The 20,215-nt window shown below is 47.4% G+C and overlaps 1 protein-coding gene across 1 annotated transcript in view; it reads left to right on the top strand.

Annotated features, from left to right (window-relative positions):
- Positions 1-5,031: 5,031 nt before the first annotated feature.
- Positions 5,032-20,215, top strand: part of LOC121442781 (laminin subunit alpha-1-like) — a 120,216-nt gene continuing 105,032 nt past the window's right edge. The window contains exon 1 of the mRNA XM_041644393.1: positions 5,032-5,113. Within this exon, the coding sequence (XP_041500327.1) occupies positions 5,032-5,113 (82 nt within the window). The remainder of the gene's footprint in view (positions 5,114-20,215) is intronic.

The following is a 20,215-nucleotide window of genomic DNA, read 5'->3' as shown; positions in this document are numbered from 1 at the left end:
CACTGTCGCTGCTGGACCACAGCTGCAATGTGAGCCCTGGACTTGCTGCGGGACTTTTGATGACTTCTTGATAAAAGGCTCTCAGAGAACCAACAGTTGTAGAATGTTTGTCTTTACTGAGAATAAATGGAAACAGCAGGACGGCTTCTAAGTGCCTCTTCCAACAGGGTAGCAGAGCAAAATGACAGGACGCTAAACGAGGATGAGCCCTTCTAAGTCATTTCAGATCATTGGTACCTAGGTAGGCATCTCGTGTGCTGCTGCTATGGCCAGCTTTGATTTCCCTGTTGAAGGGTTTTATTGTCCCAGACACCCAGCAGGCAGACGTGTCCTGCAGAGTCCCAGGGACAAATGCTGTTTACATGTCCCTATGAACAGATGCCTTGAACCCCATCAATTTGGCTTCCCCTTCCTTTACACAAGGAAAACACACACCCAGTTTCCTGATGAGCTAGAGCTGGTTGCTACTCTATTGTAACCTCTACCCATTCTTAGCTTTCAGAGAAATGATCTTTCCTCCCGACTCTCCTCCAGATCTCATGGCTTCCCTTCATACAAATAAGGAAGAGTAGAGGAATTATTTTAATTTCTGTAGGCAGGGTCTTTGTCATGTAGGAGAAGTTGGCCTTGAATTAGATTTTCCTGCCTCAGCCTCCTGAGTTCTGGAGGCATGCATCACCACATCTGGTGATAGTTTGCCTCTCCATGGGTCCTACTTCCTTTAAGAACCATGTGCTGTAAATCTACCCCCTTGCATTACAGGTAACATCACAGTGTCCCAACACTGTCCCATGTTACTTCCTAATCCAGTGGGGTGGACCGGAAAGGCTAGTGGGATGACAGGAAAGATCATTTCTCTGAAAAAAACTAGGGTTTTACATTCAGTATGCTCCCTTTTTCCTCCCTCTCCATCTCTGCCCCCTATTTTCCTGTTTATCTTATTTTTATCCCCCATGTTAAAAATGAGCAAAACCTAAATAATTTTATAAAGAATCCATCAAGCAAATATATAAACTGTCGCTTGTCACAAGTAGTTTGTGATTTTTGTGTCACTTTTTACTATGCTTTTTCTCATGTAAATTTACGTTTATTTCTACTTCAATATATTTTGTATCTATACTCTGAAATCCAAGGTACATAAGATAAAATTATTTTAAATCCCTTAAGAAATAGCGAACCATGAGCCGGGTGATGGTGGCGCATCAGCTTTTTAATCCCAGTTCTCATTTGGGAGGCAGAGGCAAGCGGACCTCTGTGAGTTCGAGGCCAGCCTGGTCTACAGAGTGAGTTCCAGGACAGCAGAACTACACAGAGAAACTCTGTCTCAACAAAAAAAACAAACAAAAAAGAAAGAAAGAAAGAAAATAAGAAAAGAAATAAAAAGTCGCAAGAAAGCAGATGGCCCATGGCACGTTCTATGGTGGTTTATGAAAGATGGGATATACTAATATTTTTTTAAAGGTGCATCAGGGCTCCATCTCAAGTGACACAAACACAAGCCAGTTAAAGAAAGAGGAGAGTTCCTTGGCTTGTGAACTGAAGGTAGGAGAAACCAAGATAGCCCTAGAGCTTAGTCACCTTTAACAAAAGTTTGTTAGTGATCCATTCAGCAAGACACAGAGGGCGGTGGCCAGGGTGAGGGTAGGGCGGGGAACTGAGTATTCTTCTAGTAACCTCGACTCCAAGAAAGGGAGAGCATTATCAAGAAGTATGTGGGTGTGGTTTGGCCACCCCATAGAAATCCAGGACAATAGAGAATATGGGTGTGTGTTTAGATCATCCCACTGATGTCCAGGACAATGGAGAGGTTCTGAAATATCTCGAGAAACATTCTCTAAGATTTACTGTCAAACACAAGGTCTAAATGGTATTCTGAGAAGGGTCCTGGGTAGATAAGGCAGTCCTGGGCCAGGCGGGAGAACCTCCTGACCCTGTGTTTGTGTTTACTTTGTTCTGTTCTCTTACAAATAAATGGAATTTAAAAGTGTAAAAGTTGTCTAGACAGTGAAGAAAAATTAAGACAGAATTCATGAGCCACAGCTGAGGCATGGTGATATAATCCCAGCCTGTGGAATGCTCAAACAAGAATGCTGAGTTCAAGGCCTGCCAAAGCTACTTGGCAATACCCTAGTCTCAGGAAGAAAGAGAGAGAGAGAGAGAGAGAGAGAGAGAGAGAGAAAGAGAGAGAGAGAGAGAGAGAGAGAGAGAGAGAAGGGAGAAAGAAAGAGAGAGGGGGAGGAAGGAGGGAAAGATGAAAGAAAACAAGCAAAGAAAACAACAACAAAACAAAGCCCCAAAATTGAAACAAAAAATAAAACCCCAACTTCTGAGGTGAAGAAAAAGTCATGGATATTATTTTGGATATCCATCCAGATACTGAGAAACCTTGTTTAAAAGAAAAACACTGAAGTGAGGGCTAAATATGTAAATGGATATAACTAAGGGAAGCTGTTCTGATTGAGTTGGAAGAATGTCAATTAGGGCTGCAACCTGGGGAAAGACTCCATTTTTCTTTTTCTTTTCTTTTGAAAATGATTCTCCTAGAGTAGCAACCTCATTATTTAATTAAGACTAATGCATCTGTGCTTTTCATCGGAAGATGGGCCATCTGCGGGACAAACAGGGTGATTTGCTTTTGCTAACTGCACAGGGAAAGCCTGGCTGGAGCAGCAAGGCTAGGTCGCCTTTATAACAACATTAACAGTAACAACATGCCTGATGAGGATACTGGTTTATTTCTTGAATAACATCGCAGCCCAGGTAGAAAGGTGGTTCTTGCTGCATCTCCATCCTCGAAGACTGATCATAACTGTGGAGGATGGAAAGAAAGGAGACGGGGCTATTTCAGGGCCAACGTAGGCAGAGTTCGTAGGCTCTCAGGAAAATCGGACATTTTATTAAACTAATTTTCCGCCCTGAACAGGTGAACCCACTCTCATGGGATTGGAGGTGATTTAGGTATTTTCCAAGTATGGTAAAAAGTGGAAAAATCAGTACTATGAACTTTCTATAAAACATTTGGAATTAAGATGCTATTTTCATTCCATTTTCTCCCAATGCGTTATTATGACTTCCTCACTTGCTGAAACACTGTTGCCTAATTCTGAACAGTGGTAAATCATGACCCGTGACTCCTGATGCTTCCTGTCTGCTCTGCTCCCTGACTGACCCCAGCCTGGAAGGCACTGCCTAAGCTCCCTGTCCATTGCTCAGGCACCAGGTGTGACTGACCTGCAGGCTGCCTTTGGAGGAGCTAGGGTTCAGGAAGTTTTCTGGAACTTTTGGCCTAAGATCTGATCCTTTGGCATGTCAGTGGCATGAAGTGTAGGAAACAGGGCTAGATATCAGATCTGAACTCTAGCCCTGGACCTAACCAGAGCAGGGAAGACAGGCCTGAACTCACTTCCCTCTCTCTCTCACGGGAGAGCTGCTAACTGCCCCCCTAAAAAAGACATAGACAAAAGTCACATAGAACATATAGACAGAAGTCACAGGTGACTGTGTGCGAACGTGCTTTAGGAGACCCTATGCATGTATGTAACACATCAGCCTAGGAAGACAGTTATTTCCATGCAAAAACAGTTGTGACATTCTAAATGTCTAATGTTTGAATAATTACTGCTAAGTACTTAATTTGCCTGATAATTTATTTAACGATTAGGTATTCACTTTAATATCGAAATAGTTAAGAAGCCCCGGATTTAAATCGAGTGACATGCTGAGTGGCGTCACTGAGCAAGAGTGTGTTTTTCTTTCCTATGCGTGTGAATATTCTGCCTGCGCGTGTGCACACACACCACGTACATGCTTGCTTAGTGCCTGCAGAGGTCAGAAGAGGGAGTTAGGTCCCTGGAACTGAAGCTAGAGATAGATGATGTGAGCCTGAACTGAAGTCTGACCTCTGCAAGAGCAAGTGCCCTAAACGACCAAGCTAACTCTCTAGCCCCCAGGGTATTTTTTTTTTAAAGGGACAAACTCTACAGGCCTGTTTTGTACTTCCTTTTAACAAATAATAGCCGTGCATTCTCATTGAATTTTACTCATTAAGTGACTAAGGACCTGTGCTTAGAAACAGTGGAATTGATAGAGGTATCAAACTAATTTAGACAAGTGGCTATAAAAATGATTTCCCTCTAGGAAAGAGGAAATAGTGCTGAGATTACACAAGGCATTATGACGTATGCTTATATTGTGGAAATGCGTTATGAATACTTTTGCGAGGAAACTAAATTAATTTTTTTTCTAGGATTGAAAGTAGTTTTTCCAAAATCAGTGTTGAGACCTGGACTTCCCCCTTTCTTCAATAGCAAATATACATACGGATAAAGTCACTTGCAACCATCTGTGCCTTTTTTAGGTAAATAAGTTAGGAAACAAGTTATTACTCATTTTTTGAAGGAAAAAAAAACCAGAACCCACCCCAAACTAAAACCTTAAGAGCTTCCTCTGCAGGCACAGGGTTCTGCAAAGACGGATTGTGTTCTGATAATAGTTTTTGCGGCCCGGGATTGGCCAAGACTACCCAGGTCCAACAGGCAGATTAAGGGTCAACAGGGCAAATACTTTCTTAAAATCCACCGTTCAGAGCCAGGCTTAGCAAAAAGTCTCTTCTCTGAGGCTTCTCTCTCCACTTCCAACTGGACCCTGCTGCTGAAACAGCTCACCCCAACTGGAGCCTGGGGGTCAGAGTGCCACCTGGGAGAGACACCACCCTCTAAAGAAGGACCTGGGAAAGACAGGGAGCCCCCTTCGGGGAAGGACCCCCCAGGAGGGACCCAGGCAAGGCGGGAATCCCCTGTAGGACAGAGCCTCCCCGTGGAAGGATCCCAGCAAAGTAGGGCGCCTCCTGGGGGAGGGACCCCGGGAGAGATAGGGGCGGGGAGGGGCGGGGCGCGGCTAGGTCAGCGGGGGTGTGTCCGAGAGGCCTGCGCACCAAGCGAGGGTCGGTCTGGGAAGCGCACACTTGCGCGGTGCCAGCGAGCGAGCGTGGACACAGCCTTTCCCAGGAGCGCAAGGGGCGGCGACGGCGATATGCGCGGGGGCGGTACGGGAGCCGCGCTCCCGGTGCTCCTGGCCTCGGTGTTCTGGGTCACCGTGCAGAGCCAGCAGAGAGGTGAGCCCCGCGACCGGAACACGGGTGACCCGCGGGCTGGGGAGCGGGAGCGTGCGGGTGGCGCGGGACAAAGCGCCGAGCTCCGGCGTGGGGTGGGCGCACGCACTGTGGCGCAGCGCGGACCTACTGCTGCAGCAGAGGACGCTGGTGCTCCCGGAGCCTTAGGCTTTGGTTTCCTCTGGTTCCGGGCGGGGCGGGTGGGGGTCGCCCGCTTTCTAGTTTCTGTGGGACCTTGCGTTCCAGCAATGCAGTGCGTGAGTGGCGAGAGTGAAGTATCGCGGAGGTGAGAAGGGCCATAGACTTCTCACCCAACACCTGAGTGGTTGTGACTGGCGGGGACCTCCAAGCTGGTTGCCTGTAAGCACCGATCCTGGAATGAATGGGAACAGAGTTCTCCTGCTTTCTCCTCATTGTCCTGTGCTGCAGAGATAGAGAGGGAGAGACCCTAGTAGGAGAAAGGCTGGCTCCTCTGGGTCCGGGTTGGTCTAGTGGGAAAAGACTGATGAAGAAGGGGTCCCAAGGTCAGCCGTCCTGGGCGACTGGGGCGCGCATATGGTATCCAGTACGCAGATGTGTTCTCTGAAGCGTGGTCTTTGTGTAGTCCCTTGAGTGACCAAAAGGACTTCCCACGCGTGTTTACACATGAGGTGGGGAGAGGCGCTAGAAAGGACGGAGAGAGTGTCCTCTCTGCGTGGAATCAGTAGCTTTTTTTTTTTTTTTTGCAAGGTTTGGGGACAGAATCCAGCCCAAAGTGAATTTTCAGTGGGTGCAAAGGGTGGGAGGTGGAGGGAGAGCGAATTTGCTGTGCCACCCAGAGTTGTCCTCCGGCTTATACTTAGCTAGCCAGTCACAAATGTTTGCTGAAAACATCTCAGTGCATGCAACAAGTGACTATAAGCGTGTTCCCACACAGACTGCGCTCTAAGAGCGTAGGTTAAAAGTAGAAGGCCCGATTGGAAATGCCCTCGTGGGAAAATGTGTGTTTGGGCATTGTGCAGAGCTGCGAGCTGTGCAGGCCGTGAGCATCCCATTCATTCATGCATGCATTCATGATGAAAGCGCTGGACCGAGCTGGAAACACAGCCTTGAATAGCCAGGCGGCTGCTCAGCTCCCGAGCCAGCGGGGGCTGGGAGAGGGGAATTTACATAGTTATCAGGGAAAGAAAGAGCCCGCCTTTGGGAGGGAAGCCTTTGACTCTGAGAGTCCAACTCCTGGTCTGTGAGGTTGCTGAAAGTGACTAAATCACCATTCCCACAGGGTGGAGAAAGCAGCTTGCCTCGGTTTATTGTTTCAAGAAATTGAAAGTCTTAGATTGAAGAGGTGCCCTGAATGCTTTCCGATCCCCCGGGGGCCGGGCGCCTGGCCTGGGTGGTTCTGAATGGTGTTTGGAGAAAGTGGACTGCACGGGGCTTTCCTGCTTTGAGATGCGGCAGAAAGCTGCCTCAGGCAGAGCCTTTGAACCGCTCCTGTCTAGTCTGTCTTTGCCAATCCACACCTTCCCTAATGAACATCCTTGGGAATTTTGTTCCCTGTATGTGGCCTGGATGGTTGGTGAGATGGCATGACAACATAATAAAATAATCCTGACCTATAAATCATCCATTTAATTAACTACCTGTGGGATTTGGGTGTGTGTGTATGTGTGTGTGCTGTGGTATGGTCTGGTGTGTGTGTGTGTGTGTGTGTGTCCTATAGCTAGCCTGGGTCTCACTCGTAACATTGTCCTGATTGGTCTTAAAAGTATGGGTTCAAGTCATTCCCCTGCCTCAGCTTTCTGAGCAGCTTGGACCATAGGTACTAACCACACCTAGTGGGGTGCCTGTAGTTTTGAAACCGATCACGGTTCTAAAAGTGTTAGAACATTAAACATTCCTGTCGTTTCCACGGGGACTATTTTATAACTGTGCCTCTGGCTAAGATGGAAACTTTGAAGTGAGTTGTTCAATAAGTACTGGGTAATAAGTGTTATGTTTCTAGGACTGGGTGTAGCTCAGTGGTAGAGTGCTTGTCTAGCGTGCAGAAGGCCCTAGGTTCAAACTCTAGCACAGCCCAAAGGAATGCCCAAGCGGCTGTGTTTCTTAAAATAATATGCTAACCTCAGAGCTGGCTACTGCAGGTGCAGGAGAAGACCTAGGGGCAGAGTGTGCGTTTCGGTCAGTGGTGTGTTCGTTTTAGCAGGCATACGCTTACTCCGTGCTGTGCTTCACGAACTGATTTCAAAGACCCTGCTTCTCTTTCTGAAGCTGTATTCTAGGCACAGGTAACGAGGAGGCTGGCATACTTAAAAATGACTAACTCCCCCCCTCCATGAAGCCTGTGCTGACAGCTCTCTCTTTCCTTTCCTAGACTTCATGTATAAAGCCTGCGTTTTTAGTTAATCTTCTGTATTGACCACAGTGTCTTGGGTAGCTCTTAGAATTGTGCTATTTTATTAGCTAGCACAATTAAGTGTGTGTGTGTGTGTGTGTGCATGTGTGTATGTGTGTGTGTGTGCTAGTGATAATGATGCTTGAAGCACCATTTCATTCCTAAGGTCCTATGGACATTCATTACGATTTACAGTAACTTCATCGGCAAGTGATGTGATGCCTTATGCCTTTAGGTACCTAATTCTGCAGCATCACAGCTACTCACGAGGTACATCGCTCATACTTAGTTTTACTCTCTGGAAAATTAATGTAGGAAAAGAGTTCACGAGTGTACTAAATACAGCCAGGCCATGATAAACATGTGTGCCATTGCTATGAATACTGGTATTACTGTTATCTACAGAGTTATGTGGAGAAGGCCCTTTCCGAAATTATATTGTCTCTATACTGTTCTAAAACTATCGAAGTCTGTGTTTGAATCAAATTGTGCTGGGCACAACTGTTCAGATATATCGCTCTGATTGGCCTTGGCAATAGTTCTGCTTCCTAACTTTGGTGAGAGTCCATCCCCATCCTGTCCCCACCCTCAGCCCTGCTATAATCTTTCTTTTTTCTGAAAAGACTAGCTTGGGAACACTTGCCTTCCCTGCTTGGGTTTCTTTCCCATTTCCTTGATGATCGTGAGTTAGCTCCTGAGTCAGGCTCCTTCTGTGGCATGACCTTGTCTCTCCTTATATGTTCCCAGATCCTTCTGTGGCATGACCTTGTCTCTCCTTCCCAGACCCACCTTTCCAAAAATGCTACCATGGTGCTGTGTCACACTGGGCTAAACCCAGGAGGCTGGAAGGCACCCTGGCCTACTGTCTAACAGCCTAGGGTCTTAGGCAAACCTATACCTGTGCCAGGCTAACAAGTGTCCAGGAACGAATAGGAAATGCTCTGCCAGTCTGCCTGCTGTCTGGGTTCTAGAGACCTGGAACTCTTGCATGCCTTCTGTCCCAGACTCCAGTGTTTCAGAGTGCACTAAGGGATACATAAGAAACGACTGGTAATGGACTTGGTCACTCTCTTTCGAGATGGCCACTGCCTGCTATTTCTTGGCTGTCCTCGCATCGCGGTTCCTCCTTGGAATGCTTCAATGCAAACGGTTTGTGAAAATTGCTTCTCTAGTAACTGTACTGATTGTTTGCAGTTAAAGCATGGATGATGGAGACATGACTAGTACCCGCTCGCTGCTCTGCCTGTGCAAGCTGCCTCTGTGTCTCCTGGGCAGGTTTTGATCACTTACTAACGTGTGCACTTTGAAATTGCTACCTTTCAGCTTGTCCTTTCCAAATAGGCCTTGGACAGACAGTTGTTACCAGAGCAGTGTTTTCTAGAGCTCTCAAAGTTTCAAACTGGATTGTTGCTTTAGACAACTTCTAAAAGTACTGTTCCTGTATTGTTAATGGGCTTCGTTTTTTTTTTTTTTCTTTCCTCTTGGTCCTAAGGAATTGATTGACACATATTTGAGGCTTTTTTCTGGCGCAGAGAAATGACAGCATGGCAAATCTAAGGCAGACGGGATGGCTTAGTTTTCTGAAGAAGTTATTGTTAACGAAGAAAGTTAAGCCTGCCTTGGGAAGGCTGAAATTATCAGAAGCCAACCACCAGAGAGTGTGGAAGCTACACCTGAGCCGCAGTGTTTAGTGGGTCCCGTTCCTCAGCAAAGTATGCGTGAGCTAGAAGATATGGAGCGCTTGTTTACACCCTTGTCAGGAATCCCTTAACGTGCTTCTTTTCTAATATAATAATATGCATCCCCAGACAACTGAGTCAACCAATGCATCGCAAAATTAATGAGCAGGAAAAAGCCTCTCTGTATGCCTTGTTTAGTTAAGGTCATGAACTTTGGTTCTGTTGGAGCTTGCCCGTCAGGTAGCAATTTCAGCTTAAAGCATCACACACCAGCTGGGTTCATTGCTTTTTTTTTTTTTTTTTTTTTTTTTTTTTTTGTCCTTTATAGGAGGGGTGACAGTCACTGCTCAGAGTAAGCATTTGCTAATAAAGAACAGGGAATCCTTCCACTTGTGTCTTTGTTTTCTCAAGGCCGGGTCAGGAGGACTCTCTGTGGGTTAACTGGTTCCCACTCTTGCTGGGGGCCGGGGGCAGCAGACAATGGGAGCAGTGTGGAGCTCGGTGGATAACATTCTTGTCTTGGTTAGCTCTTATCTCCAAGTGTTAACTCAGAAATGGTGGCCTTGCCACCACGCTGTTAGGAGCGTGACTGCAGATTATGCCCACTTAAAAAAAATTAAAAAAGTCATTCATTCCAGAAGTTATCTTTGAAGTCTGCTCTGTTGACTCAGCGGGCCTTAAACGCTTGTACCTCTGTCTGCTATCTCTGGTGGCAATGCTGCCTTTAGATCAGTGGCGATGCATGGACAGTACCAGCTTCTCTCAACTCCCGGAGGTATTTCCTGGATTTTTTCCCCCATGGTTCTGGAATTTCCTGCCAGAACCTTAGGACATTCTCAGCAACAGTAGAGATGTTAAAGGAGACGTTTAAATTTAATAGATCATTTTTACTTAGAAAAGAACATTAAGGGCCATTGACGTGTCTCAGTGGGTAAATCACATGCTTCCTTATGACCCAAGTTTGATCCTTGGGACTCATGTGTTGGAGGGAGAGAACAACTCCAGTAAGTTGCCCTCTGACCTCTACATGTATGCTGTGACATGCCTGTGTCCATACACAAACATGCCCACACATACACATATACAATGCTGATGGTAAGAGATCACCCATTAAATGTCTTCTACGCTTGTGGTGAAGACAGAATTTTACTGATACAAAGTGGTGACTTACCACTGCAAGCAAAGGGGAAGGAATTCTTCCTTCTCAGAATGGCTCCCTCCCTCATTGCTAAACATTCATGAAGGTTTTTTTTTTTTTTTTTTCCCCCTGTGACTTTGGTTTACCAAACTCTCCTGGTTGGTTGATTTCCTTTTTTTTTTCTTTAAACCATTTGCTCAACTTGTTTCTTTGAAGTTTTTTTTTCTGTTAAAATATTCCTCCCCCCTCCCCCCCCATATCTCTCTCTCTCTCTCTCTCTCTCTCTCTCTCTCTCATTTGTTTCCTTTGCAAATAGCCCCGAGCTACCTGAATTATCAGCCAGGTGATCTCCTGTCTTGCAGCAGTGAGACTAATCCTGCTAAAAGAACTCCCCCCCCCCCCCCCCCCCCCCCCCCCCGTCCCTCTTTTGTTTGTTTTCAGTACTGGGTTTCCACGTGTAGCTCTGGCTGTCCTGGAACTCACTTTGTAGACCAGACTGGTCTCAGACACAGAGATCTGTCTGCCTCTGCCTCTGGAATGCTGGGATTAAAGGTGTGTGCCACCACACCCAGCGTCTCTTTGCCTCCTGAGATTCCTTCTTTTGCCTTCCTACCGTGGCCCACCATAATTTGCCCAAATTCCATCCCGGCTACCAGCTGTTATGCTAGCTTGGCATCCTGCTTTTCTCTTAGAAATTGTTCCTCTCCGCGGCACAGCTGTTGAGCATCCCATCACCTGAGATGCAGCCCAGCATCTCCTCACTCACAGCCTGCAGCTGACTGCCCAAGGGATGTCTTCTTGTTACAGCCTGTGCCTGCTGCCTCATTTCTGAAACTGCACTGGATTCCGTATTCAATCAGGGTTCCCACACAGTCCTGGCTGTTCTCCGTGCCACTTCTGGATTTTTTTTCCCAGAATGCCATTAGGCAGAGTCAAAAAGAAAGGACACTTCTCGTACACTTCCAGGTGCTTCTTAGTCCACATGGAAAATCAGGGTCCTGGCTCTAGGACCTGGGTCAGGGTGACAGGAACACCCACAGAGCCACAACGTGAAGACGAAGAGTTAGATATTCAGAGGCACTTCCTAGATGATCCATCTTGTTAGATGCCTCTCGGGTTCTCAGTTTAATTGGGGACGAGCAATGTGAACTAAGGTAACGTGGAAGCCAGTTGTCAGCTGAGGCACATCAGTCACAAGGCGAGTGGCTTCCAGTCTGGGGAAGAAAGGTGCTTCCGTGGATCTTAGCTCTACTTAAAGTTCTAGTGCTTTCAGAGGAAACTGGCCTGACCACCACAGCAGGGGACACTGATGGCAGTGACACTTGAGGTCCCTGCTGTCCCTGTGTTGTGGGCAAGCCTCCGTTGCAACAGGGAGAACAGGGTCCTCTCTGTGTGTCGGTTGAACTCTGAGTTCATGTGACTTCGAAATCCAGTAGCTGAGAGCCGATGAGATGTGGCACGCATTCCGAGGGGTCTCACACCTGGGACCTGAAAAGAAGTCTCCCCTTAAACGAAACAGAAACAGAAGAAAACTCTCGCTCCGGAGCCATAGCGTCTCCTAGCAACGTAGTCACGGTGTGGAACCACTTAAAGCTGCGCACCTCTCCAGAGGTGGCACGTAAGACCCATCCCGCTCCAAGATGGCACACTCAGCCGTGACCCCTGACCCCTAGAGCATCCTAGATTTCCTGATACCCAATAGATGAGAGGCAGAATTGATGGTTCAAAAGTCCTTTTCCATTTTGTTGTTCGGATTCACAGACCTTTCTCTCCATCTTCGACTCTACACTCTAAGTTTCCTAGTTTAAATATTTTTTTTTTCCCAGAGCAGTCTCTGGCTGATTTTCTGTCTTTGTGTCTGTGTCTCACGCTTGGGTAGCATTCTTTTCCTGACCCTGAACCCCTTTATCCCAAATCTCTAATTCTAAATTTTTGTTTTGGGAGGAAATGTTTCTCGAACTCATCTCCACTCTACTGCAGGCTTTATGGAAGGCGTGCGTTCATTCTAGATGTTTGGAGTGGAGGGGACTGGAGATGTTTGTTTCAAGGGATATGCTTTTGTTTCAAGGGGTATCCTTTTGTTTCAAGAGGTGTGCTTTTGGAAATTTCTTCCACTTTTTCTTAAGGAATTATCTAATGGGTTGTTGCTTGGTTTTGTGTTTTGGAATTGGGCCTTGCATTTTGTCTATGCTGGTCTTGAATTTCCGAGCTGAAGTGATTCCCCTGCCTCAGCTTCCTAAGAAGGCAGGACTGCAGGTATAAGACTTAATACTTCCTCAGGCGCAGAATAGCATTCCGTATGAGGTTGCTGTCATTTCTACCCAGGTTGCTTGTTTCTTTTCTGTGTCTTTCTCCTTCACATCCATGTCTGTGCACTGAGGTCATGGTGGAACTCTGTGACGTGGAGGCTCTGTGTCCTAGCTAGTTTTATGTCAACTTGACACAAGCACGAGTCATCTGTAAGGAGAGAACCTCAGTTGAGAAAATGCCTCCATGAGATCAAGTTGTAGGGCATTTTCTCAATTAGTGATAAGTGGGGGAGGGCCCAGCCCGTGGTGGGTAGTGCCATCCCTGGGCTGGTGGTCCTGGGTTCTATAAGAAAGCAGGCTGAGTAAGCCATGAGAAGCAGCCAATAAGCAGCACCCCTCCATGGCCTCTGCATCAGCTCCTACATCCAGGTTCCTGCTCTGCTTGAGGTTCTGTCCTGACTTCCTCCAGTGATGAAGAGTGATGTGGAAATATGAGCCGAATAAACCCTTTCCTCCCCAACTTGCTTTGGTCCTGATGCTTCATTGAAGCAATAGAAACCCTAAGACATGCTGCTCCTGACTGCCTTCCTTTCTGTAAATCAAGGGCTGCAAGGATATTTCTCATGTTCTGGTTGGATTTGCTTTCCTGTCTGAGAAACTCAAGTGCCTGACAAGGGATTGTCTCCTTACCATGATTCTCAAGGAAGGAGTTGAGGCTCTGGAGTCAGGCACCAGTGTTGCCTGTGGATTACGTTCCTTGTCCCTGTTTCCTTTCTTCCTTGGAGAACTCGGAGCTTCCCCAACCCCACCTGTACCTAGGCTGACCTCGCAACAGCTCCCTCCGTGGATTCTCTGCTGAGGTATGTGAGAAGGTACTGCAGTGACTCTTCCAGACAGGGCACAGAGCAGGGAGTGGGGTTCCACCTGCTGTGGCAACGTTGCCCTGCTGTGAGTGCTGGGCTGTGTCTACCGCAGCCTCTAAGACAGTTGTCAAAGTCCCCAGGAAGCTGTTGGCACCCGTCATTCCTGAAGAACGAATTGACCCTGTTGAGTGCCTCATGCTGTCTGCTGAGTGAGGCTTCCAGGGCTCTCGGCTATGACCTGACTCACCTTCCATGCTGACTGTTACCTATCTTGTGTTGCTATAGTTCTCACGTCTATGAACCTTGACTGGCTTTTCTACCACAGGAGAAGCCCTCCATTTCACTTGGGTCACTCTGACTTATTCCAGAATGCTCGCTGCTCCTTTTCCTTCTTCTCGGGCAGGTTTTGTAACTATCTCTTTGCTTGTTTGTTTTTCTACTTGTAATTTGAATACCTCACCCAGCACCCAGCACCTAGTGATGTTAGTTCTCTGGTGACTGATGGATGAGTGACTGTCCCCGTGCAGACAAACAGCAGGGGCCAGAGAGGAGAGTGGGAGACATCGTGCAGAAATCCAGACAGGTAACCTGCTTGGGGTCAGGAGAATCAGCGATAATCTCCTGAAAAGACCAGGCTAGCCCAGGAAGGCTGGAACCTCTGTGTGTCACCCGTATAGGCCTTGGAAAGAGAACAAGGAAGGATTTGGATGACAGGACTGGGCCAGGAGTGACCAAGCATTTTTAGGACCCAGGCATGAGTTCACAGTCTAGAACAGCACACACGAATAGAGACCATCTGGCAGGAGAAATACCTTCAGAAATGCTTTGGCTTAAAGTTGGGTCTTAAGAGCTCTCAGGCCAGCCAGGGTCGCCAAATCCAAGAGCTCCATTCAAATTCAGGAAGTCTCTGCCTTCAAAAAAGAAAATAAGGTGTGAAGAGATTGAGGAAGATACCCAGTGTAGCCCTTATGTATCTAACATACACACATGCATGCACACACACACAGTCCACGGCACATCATTCTTGCCTTCCAAAGGTGTTATTAAACATTGCTATCATTTATCAGTCTTGTTAAACCTGCTGCCATTGGGTATAAACAATAGTTAAGAGGCTACTCCCCCACACTGGCTAAGACCAAGGTGGCAGCATTAGGGATGGTACTCATTGAGTCTGCTAGCCTGTCTCGCAGACTTGGTGACCGTGTCTGCTACAGCAGCCTCCTCGCTCCCAGCTTTGATGACACCCACACTGTCTGTCTTCACATAACAACAGCCAGACAGCCTAAAGAAGGGTAGTAACAGACATGCTCAAACCAGAGCACCCACCAGGAACCACATCACCAGGTCACAAGAATTTAGGGCCATTTGCAGCCGTCACCAGAGTGACGGTCGATATGAACAACGTGGAACACACTGAGAAGCTGTTATCATGGATTTCTCAATGAGGATGTATTTTTAAGTGTATCTTGCCAGTTACATGTGACAAGTGGCCGTGGTAGTTATACTTACTCCAAACCAAAGGGAAGCTGCTGATCAGGGCAGATGACTGGGTGTCTAGAGAAAAAAAGCCTTTTTCCTGAGGACAACTCATAGTGACTTTAGTCTAGCTATGGGTCTAATGTTAACCTTTCTTTAACTTGAAACACACTCTGACCACACACACACACACACGATCTTGGCTTCATCCCAAAGTATCTTTAAAATAATTCTATTTATGAAACCTATTAACGTTTACATTTAGCAGAATTTTCACTGTGAGGCAAACCTCAGTTTGAGTCTTTGTCAGCATAATCAAGTGAAGAGCTGCTGAGAATCTCAGTGTGAGAGAACATAGGTGCATAGGTCAGGGCACGCAGGTGCACAGGTCAGGGCACGCAGGTGCATAGGTCAGAGCACGCAGGTGCATAGGTCAGGGCACGCAGCTGCACAGGTTAGGGCACGCAGGTGCATAGGTCAGAACATGCAGGTGCACAAGTCAGGGCACGCAGGTGCATAGGTCAGAACATGCAGGTGCACAGGTCAGGGCACACAGGTGCATAGGTCAGAACATGCAGGTGCACAGGTCAGGGCACACAGGTGCATAGGTCAGAACATGCAGGTGCACAGGTTAGGGCACGCAGGTGCATAGGTCAGGGCATGTAGGTACACAGATCAGGGCACACAGGTGCACAGGTCAGGGCACACAGGTGCATATGCACAGGTCAGGGCACGCAGGTGCATAGGTCAGAACATGCAGGTGCACAGGTCAGGGCACGCAGGTGCATAGGTCAGAACATGCAGGTGCACAGGTCAGGGCACACAGGTGCATAGGTCAGAATATGCAGGTGCATAGGTCAGGGCAGGTGCATAGGTCAGAACATGCAGGTGCACAGGTTAGGGCATGCAGGTGCATAGGTCAGAGCATATAGGTACACAGATCAGGGCATGTAGGTACATAGATCAGAGCACCCAGGTGCATAGGTCAGAGCAGGCAGGTGCACAGTTCAGCACGCAGGTGCGTAGGTCAGGGCACCCAGGCTCACAGGTCAGAACATGCAGGTGCACAGGTCAGGGCACCCAGGCTCACAGGTCAGAACATGCAGGTGCACAGGTCAGGGCATGCAAGTACATAGATCAGAGCACCCAGGTGCACAGGTCAGGGCCAGGTGCACAGGTCAGAGCATGCAGGTGCATAGGTCAAAACACCCAGGTGCATGTATAAGTCAAAGCAGACAGGTGAACAGACCAGAGCACGCAGGTGCACAGGGAAAGGAAGAACAGATGATCTTACCTGGACTTTGGGCCCTGCACCTCAAAAGAAAGATTTATGCTTTCTGGGAGACAACAAGGCCAGATCTATTCGGGGTGCCACCAGAATAGAAACAGTTGGGAGTGGGGTTCTTAAAGCTCAACAGAAAGTGAAAAAGTCCCGAAAGGGGCGGGGTGGATTTGGAACCTATACTTAATTTTTAATGAGTAAATTTAGCATGTGTCTGTGTATGTACGTACACATGTGTGCAGGTCAGGTGGGAAGGTACATATGTGGATGTCTGGGTCCATCTTGTGTCAATCATTTCTCTCCTTTCACCATGTGAGTCTTGTCAATTCAGTCGTCTGGCTTGCTTTTGCCCCTATACAGTCTTTGGAGAAGCTTTTGGCCTCCTTCTGTCTCCTAGATCCAAACCCTCCATGAAGCAGAAACTCAAGGTCTCAGGGCACCCAAGGGACAGCTTCAGAATTTCTACAAAACTGCCAGTCAGGAAATTATGCCGGCTGTTGAGTTCTGTCGGTGGACCATTTTTACTGCTTAGCAATATTGAATCTGTCCTTCCATAAATCATGTTTCTCTTTGTTTATCACCATCCTTGATTTCTCTCAGAAAATTCATGTCTTTTTTTGTGTATTGGTCTTGAATTTATTTCATTAGTTTTTAGTGCGTCTGCGTGTTGTGATTCAAGTGTGTGGCAGATGCCGCCACTGTAAGCGTCCTGTGTGAAGGCCCTAACAGATTGCCAGTGGTCTCTGTTTATAGAGCCATCTTTGCTTGGAGCCTTTAGCATTTTTCTTTCCTAACAATAAGCTACAGATCTTTGTTTTCATGAAATCTCAGCAGTTCTCCCAAAGGTCTCCGATTAGAATGCCGAGTCGGTGTCTGCAGTTCTGGTTAAAGAGTTCCCGGATTGCTGAAGGAGGCAGGATCTGCCTGCTGACCACCCTGGTGAAATTTATGCCACGCTTACTTGGCAAGATTGGCTCAGCTCAGTGTAGAGCTGGAGGAAGGCCCACAAGGTCCAGTCCTGTGAACTCAAAGCATCGTTCCCTAGGGAGTCGGTTAGACACAGAGCTTGGTGGCCCCAGTGTGACCCCAGTCCTGATTCAGCAAGATCCCCAAGTGACCTGGGAATAATAAAGCCGAGCCTTCACTTGTATCTGCCTCTCTATGCACCATGTGCACCGCCTAGTCACAGCAGCCTTGATTATGACTGGGGAGGGGGGGGGGTCACTCTTCACAGAACTAGCCTTCATTTTGTAAAAAGAAATCTTATCCACTTGGGGTGCGTTTCAAGTCTCTTTAAGGGATTGCTGGAAACCGAGTAACACTGAAGCCCAACATACTGTTTTCCCGCTGTGCACGTGCAATAGTAACTTCAATTTGTGAAGCAAACATGGCAAGAGATTAATAGCAGCCAGTGGCAAAAGCGGAGCATAGAAACATAAGGCAAATTTATAGCTGAGTAGAGAGAGAATGTGAGACTCTGGAGACAGGGTCGGGAAACAACTTTGCTCGGTGTTACAGGACAGTGCCCTTTTTTTTTTTTTTTTTTGGTTTTTCAAGACAGGGTTTCTCTGTGGTTTTGGAGCCTGTCCTGGAACTAGCTCTTGTAGACCAGGCTGGTCTCAAACTCACAGAGATCCGCCTGCCTCTGCCTCCCGAGTGCTGGGATTAAAGGCGTGCGCCACCACCGCCCGGCGACAGTGCCCTTTTAACTGAGGAAACAGTGTTATGGAGGCCGTGAGAATGACACAGGTCATCTAAACTCTTCGCGCCTTCGACTGGAGCGTCTGCCTCCCTTCGTAACTCTGTGTGTCACTGACAGCCATCTCAAAAGTCTTTTGGTTTGTACAGTGTGTGCTAGATTAAAAGTAGTGTCAAGCCAGTGGGTTCAGGTACCTTGGGGGTGAGCATGGAGAGTGTTGACGTGTGGCACATCTCGAATGCCAGATGACCTCATCAGACACTATGGTCCACGTACGTCGGGAAGGCGAGTCCCCCCTGAAGCTTTCTTCAGGCATGGGCATAGTCACATAAGTTAAGGATACAAGTCAGTGCAAACGGAGTAAGGGAGAGGCAGCTTGAAATTACTAAAAATGCCAAGGTTGTTTAGGCCAAGGGCAAATGTGCACGTGACCCCCGCAGAGCATCACTCTGAGCGCATGCCTGGGGTAACATCAGGGATATTAACAATTTAAATCATAACCAGACTGCAGAAGTGGGAAAAGAGCTAGAAGAAAATAATCAAGACCGTAAAAGGCCATTAGAAGAGTGCACAGTTTGGGGAAATGTTTAGGCTGACTAGGAAGTGATGGATGATCTGGGCAGGGTGGCTGAGGCTTTTAGTCCAGCACCTGGGAGGCCAAGGCCTGAAGAGTGTGGGTGTGTAGCCAACCGCGGCTACACAGCACGACCCTGCCTTAAACAAAATGGAGTTAGTTGTTAATTGAACAGTGAGATAGATTTGTGAATAGGAACGAATCTCTTTATCAGGAGGGAATACCCATTTCTGACTCAAAGGTCCCATTTGCTCTGACTCTCAAGTCAATCTCCTTCCTCTAAGGATTTGGAAGGAGTGAGGCGTGGGCGTCCCTGGTCAGTGGACAAGATTGAAGTTTGAAATGTATATGGATGTTGTGTTTTTGTGAAGTTTGGGTAGAATGTTGAAATTACTTTATCATGATGGGAGTGTGTGTGTGTGTGTGTGTGTGTGTGTGTGTGTGTGGTTTCTCTGCAACTAAGATTAAACTCTGAACCCAAACCTTCACTATGACCAAATATTATTAATCAAATCCCACGGGGGCTGGAGTAATAGCTCAGTGGGTAAATAAATCACTTGCCTTGCAAGCATGGAAGTCTGAGTTTGGTTCCCTGGTACTCACGTGGTGTCAGGTTCTGTAGCGTGTCTGTAAGGACTAGGATAGTGTCCTTATAGCAAGATGCAAAGTAGAGATGCCAGAGGCTCCCTTGGGAGTTAGTCTGCTGTATGTAGAGGGGGACAAGAGAGTCCAGGCCAAGGTGGAGGGTGAGGACTGCCACCCAAGGGTGTCCTCTGACCTCCCCACCTGCACTTTGGTATGCATGTGCCTGTACACACACACACACACACACACACACACACACACACACACTTGCAAGCACACAGAGACACATACTTGCACACATAGGCACACACACACATGCACACGTGAGCACACATCAGATGCGTGCACACACACATACACAGATGAAACCCAGTCTGCAAAGTGACGCACACGGAGAGAAGCAGGCCTGTACTACTGGACATTGTCCCCTACAGACCACGTTTGTGCCTAACTTGTTTCCCCCTTTGTTTTTAGCAAGGGGAGAAATCTGACTTTGTCAAGGACACCTTGAGAGCGTTGCTATGGAAGCGGGCTTTTAGCAGAGCCCTCCTACTGCCTTTTGCTCAGCCCCCACTCTCCTTTCTGAAATCAAACTTCCCTTCATCCCACTTGAGAGAGAAAGCAGTGGGCTGTGCTGAGCATGCGCTCCCAGGACCCTGGCCTGGGCTTTCCCCGTCTGCGTGGTTCCCTTTTCCTCCCTACGGTTGTCTCTCTCTTTCGTCCGTCTCTGTCTCCTCTTACCCTCCCTTTCCATCTTTTCTCTCGTGCTTTCCTTCTCTCTCCCTTCCACGCTCCCTCTCTTCTCTTTCCATTTTTTGTCTCCATCTATCTTCCGCCCTCTATTTCTCTGCTTCCCCACCTCGCCCTCGTTCTCTGTCTTGTTCTACATTGCAGTGGGTCCTGCTACTCAGCCCGTGTTATCTCGGGAATGCTTCAGCCCTTTTTCTTTTACTAAAATCATCAATGATTAAATTTCCTTCCTTCCAAAAACCAAACAAGCATGTGCTTTTGGAAGAGGAGAGTCGGCAGTGGAGTTTTCTCTTTCTGGTGGCTGAAAGCATCCTGTCCCTAAAGTGATGCAGGTCACCTTTGTTTAAATAATAATTTAAAAAAAAAAAGCACTCCTACATGTGCTCTGCTTCTTTAGTTGAGTAATAAAATAGCTAACTGGTAACTTTTGGATAATTGT

This window comes from Microtus oregoni, unplaced genomic scaffold (genome assembly GCF_018167655.1).
Source record: "Microtus oregoni isolate MIOR12 unplaced genomic scaffold, Mior012 000095F_ref0000231, whole genome shotgun sequence".
Classification (NCBI taxonomy): Eukaryota; Metazoa; Chordata; class Mammalia; order Rodentia; family Cricetidae; genus Microtus; species Microtus oregoni.
This window is presented reverse-complemented; position numbering and strand designations above follow the sequence as displayed.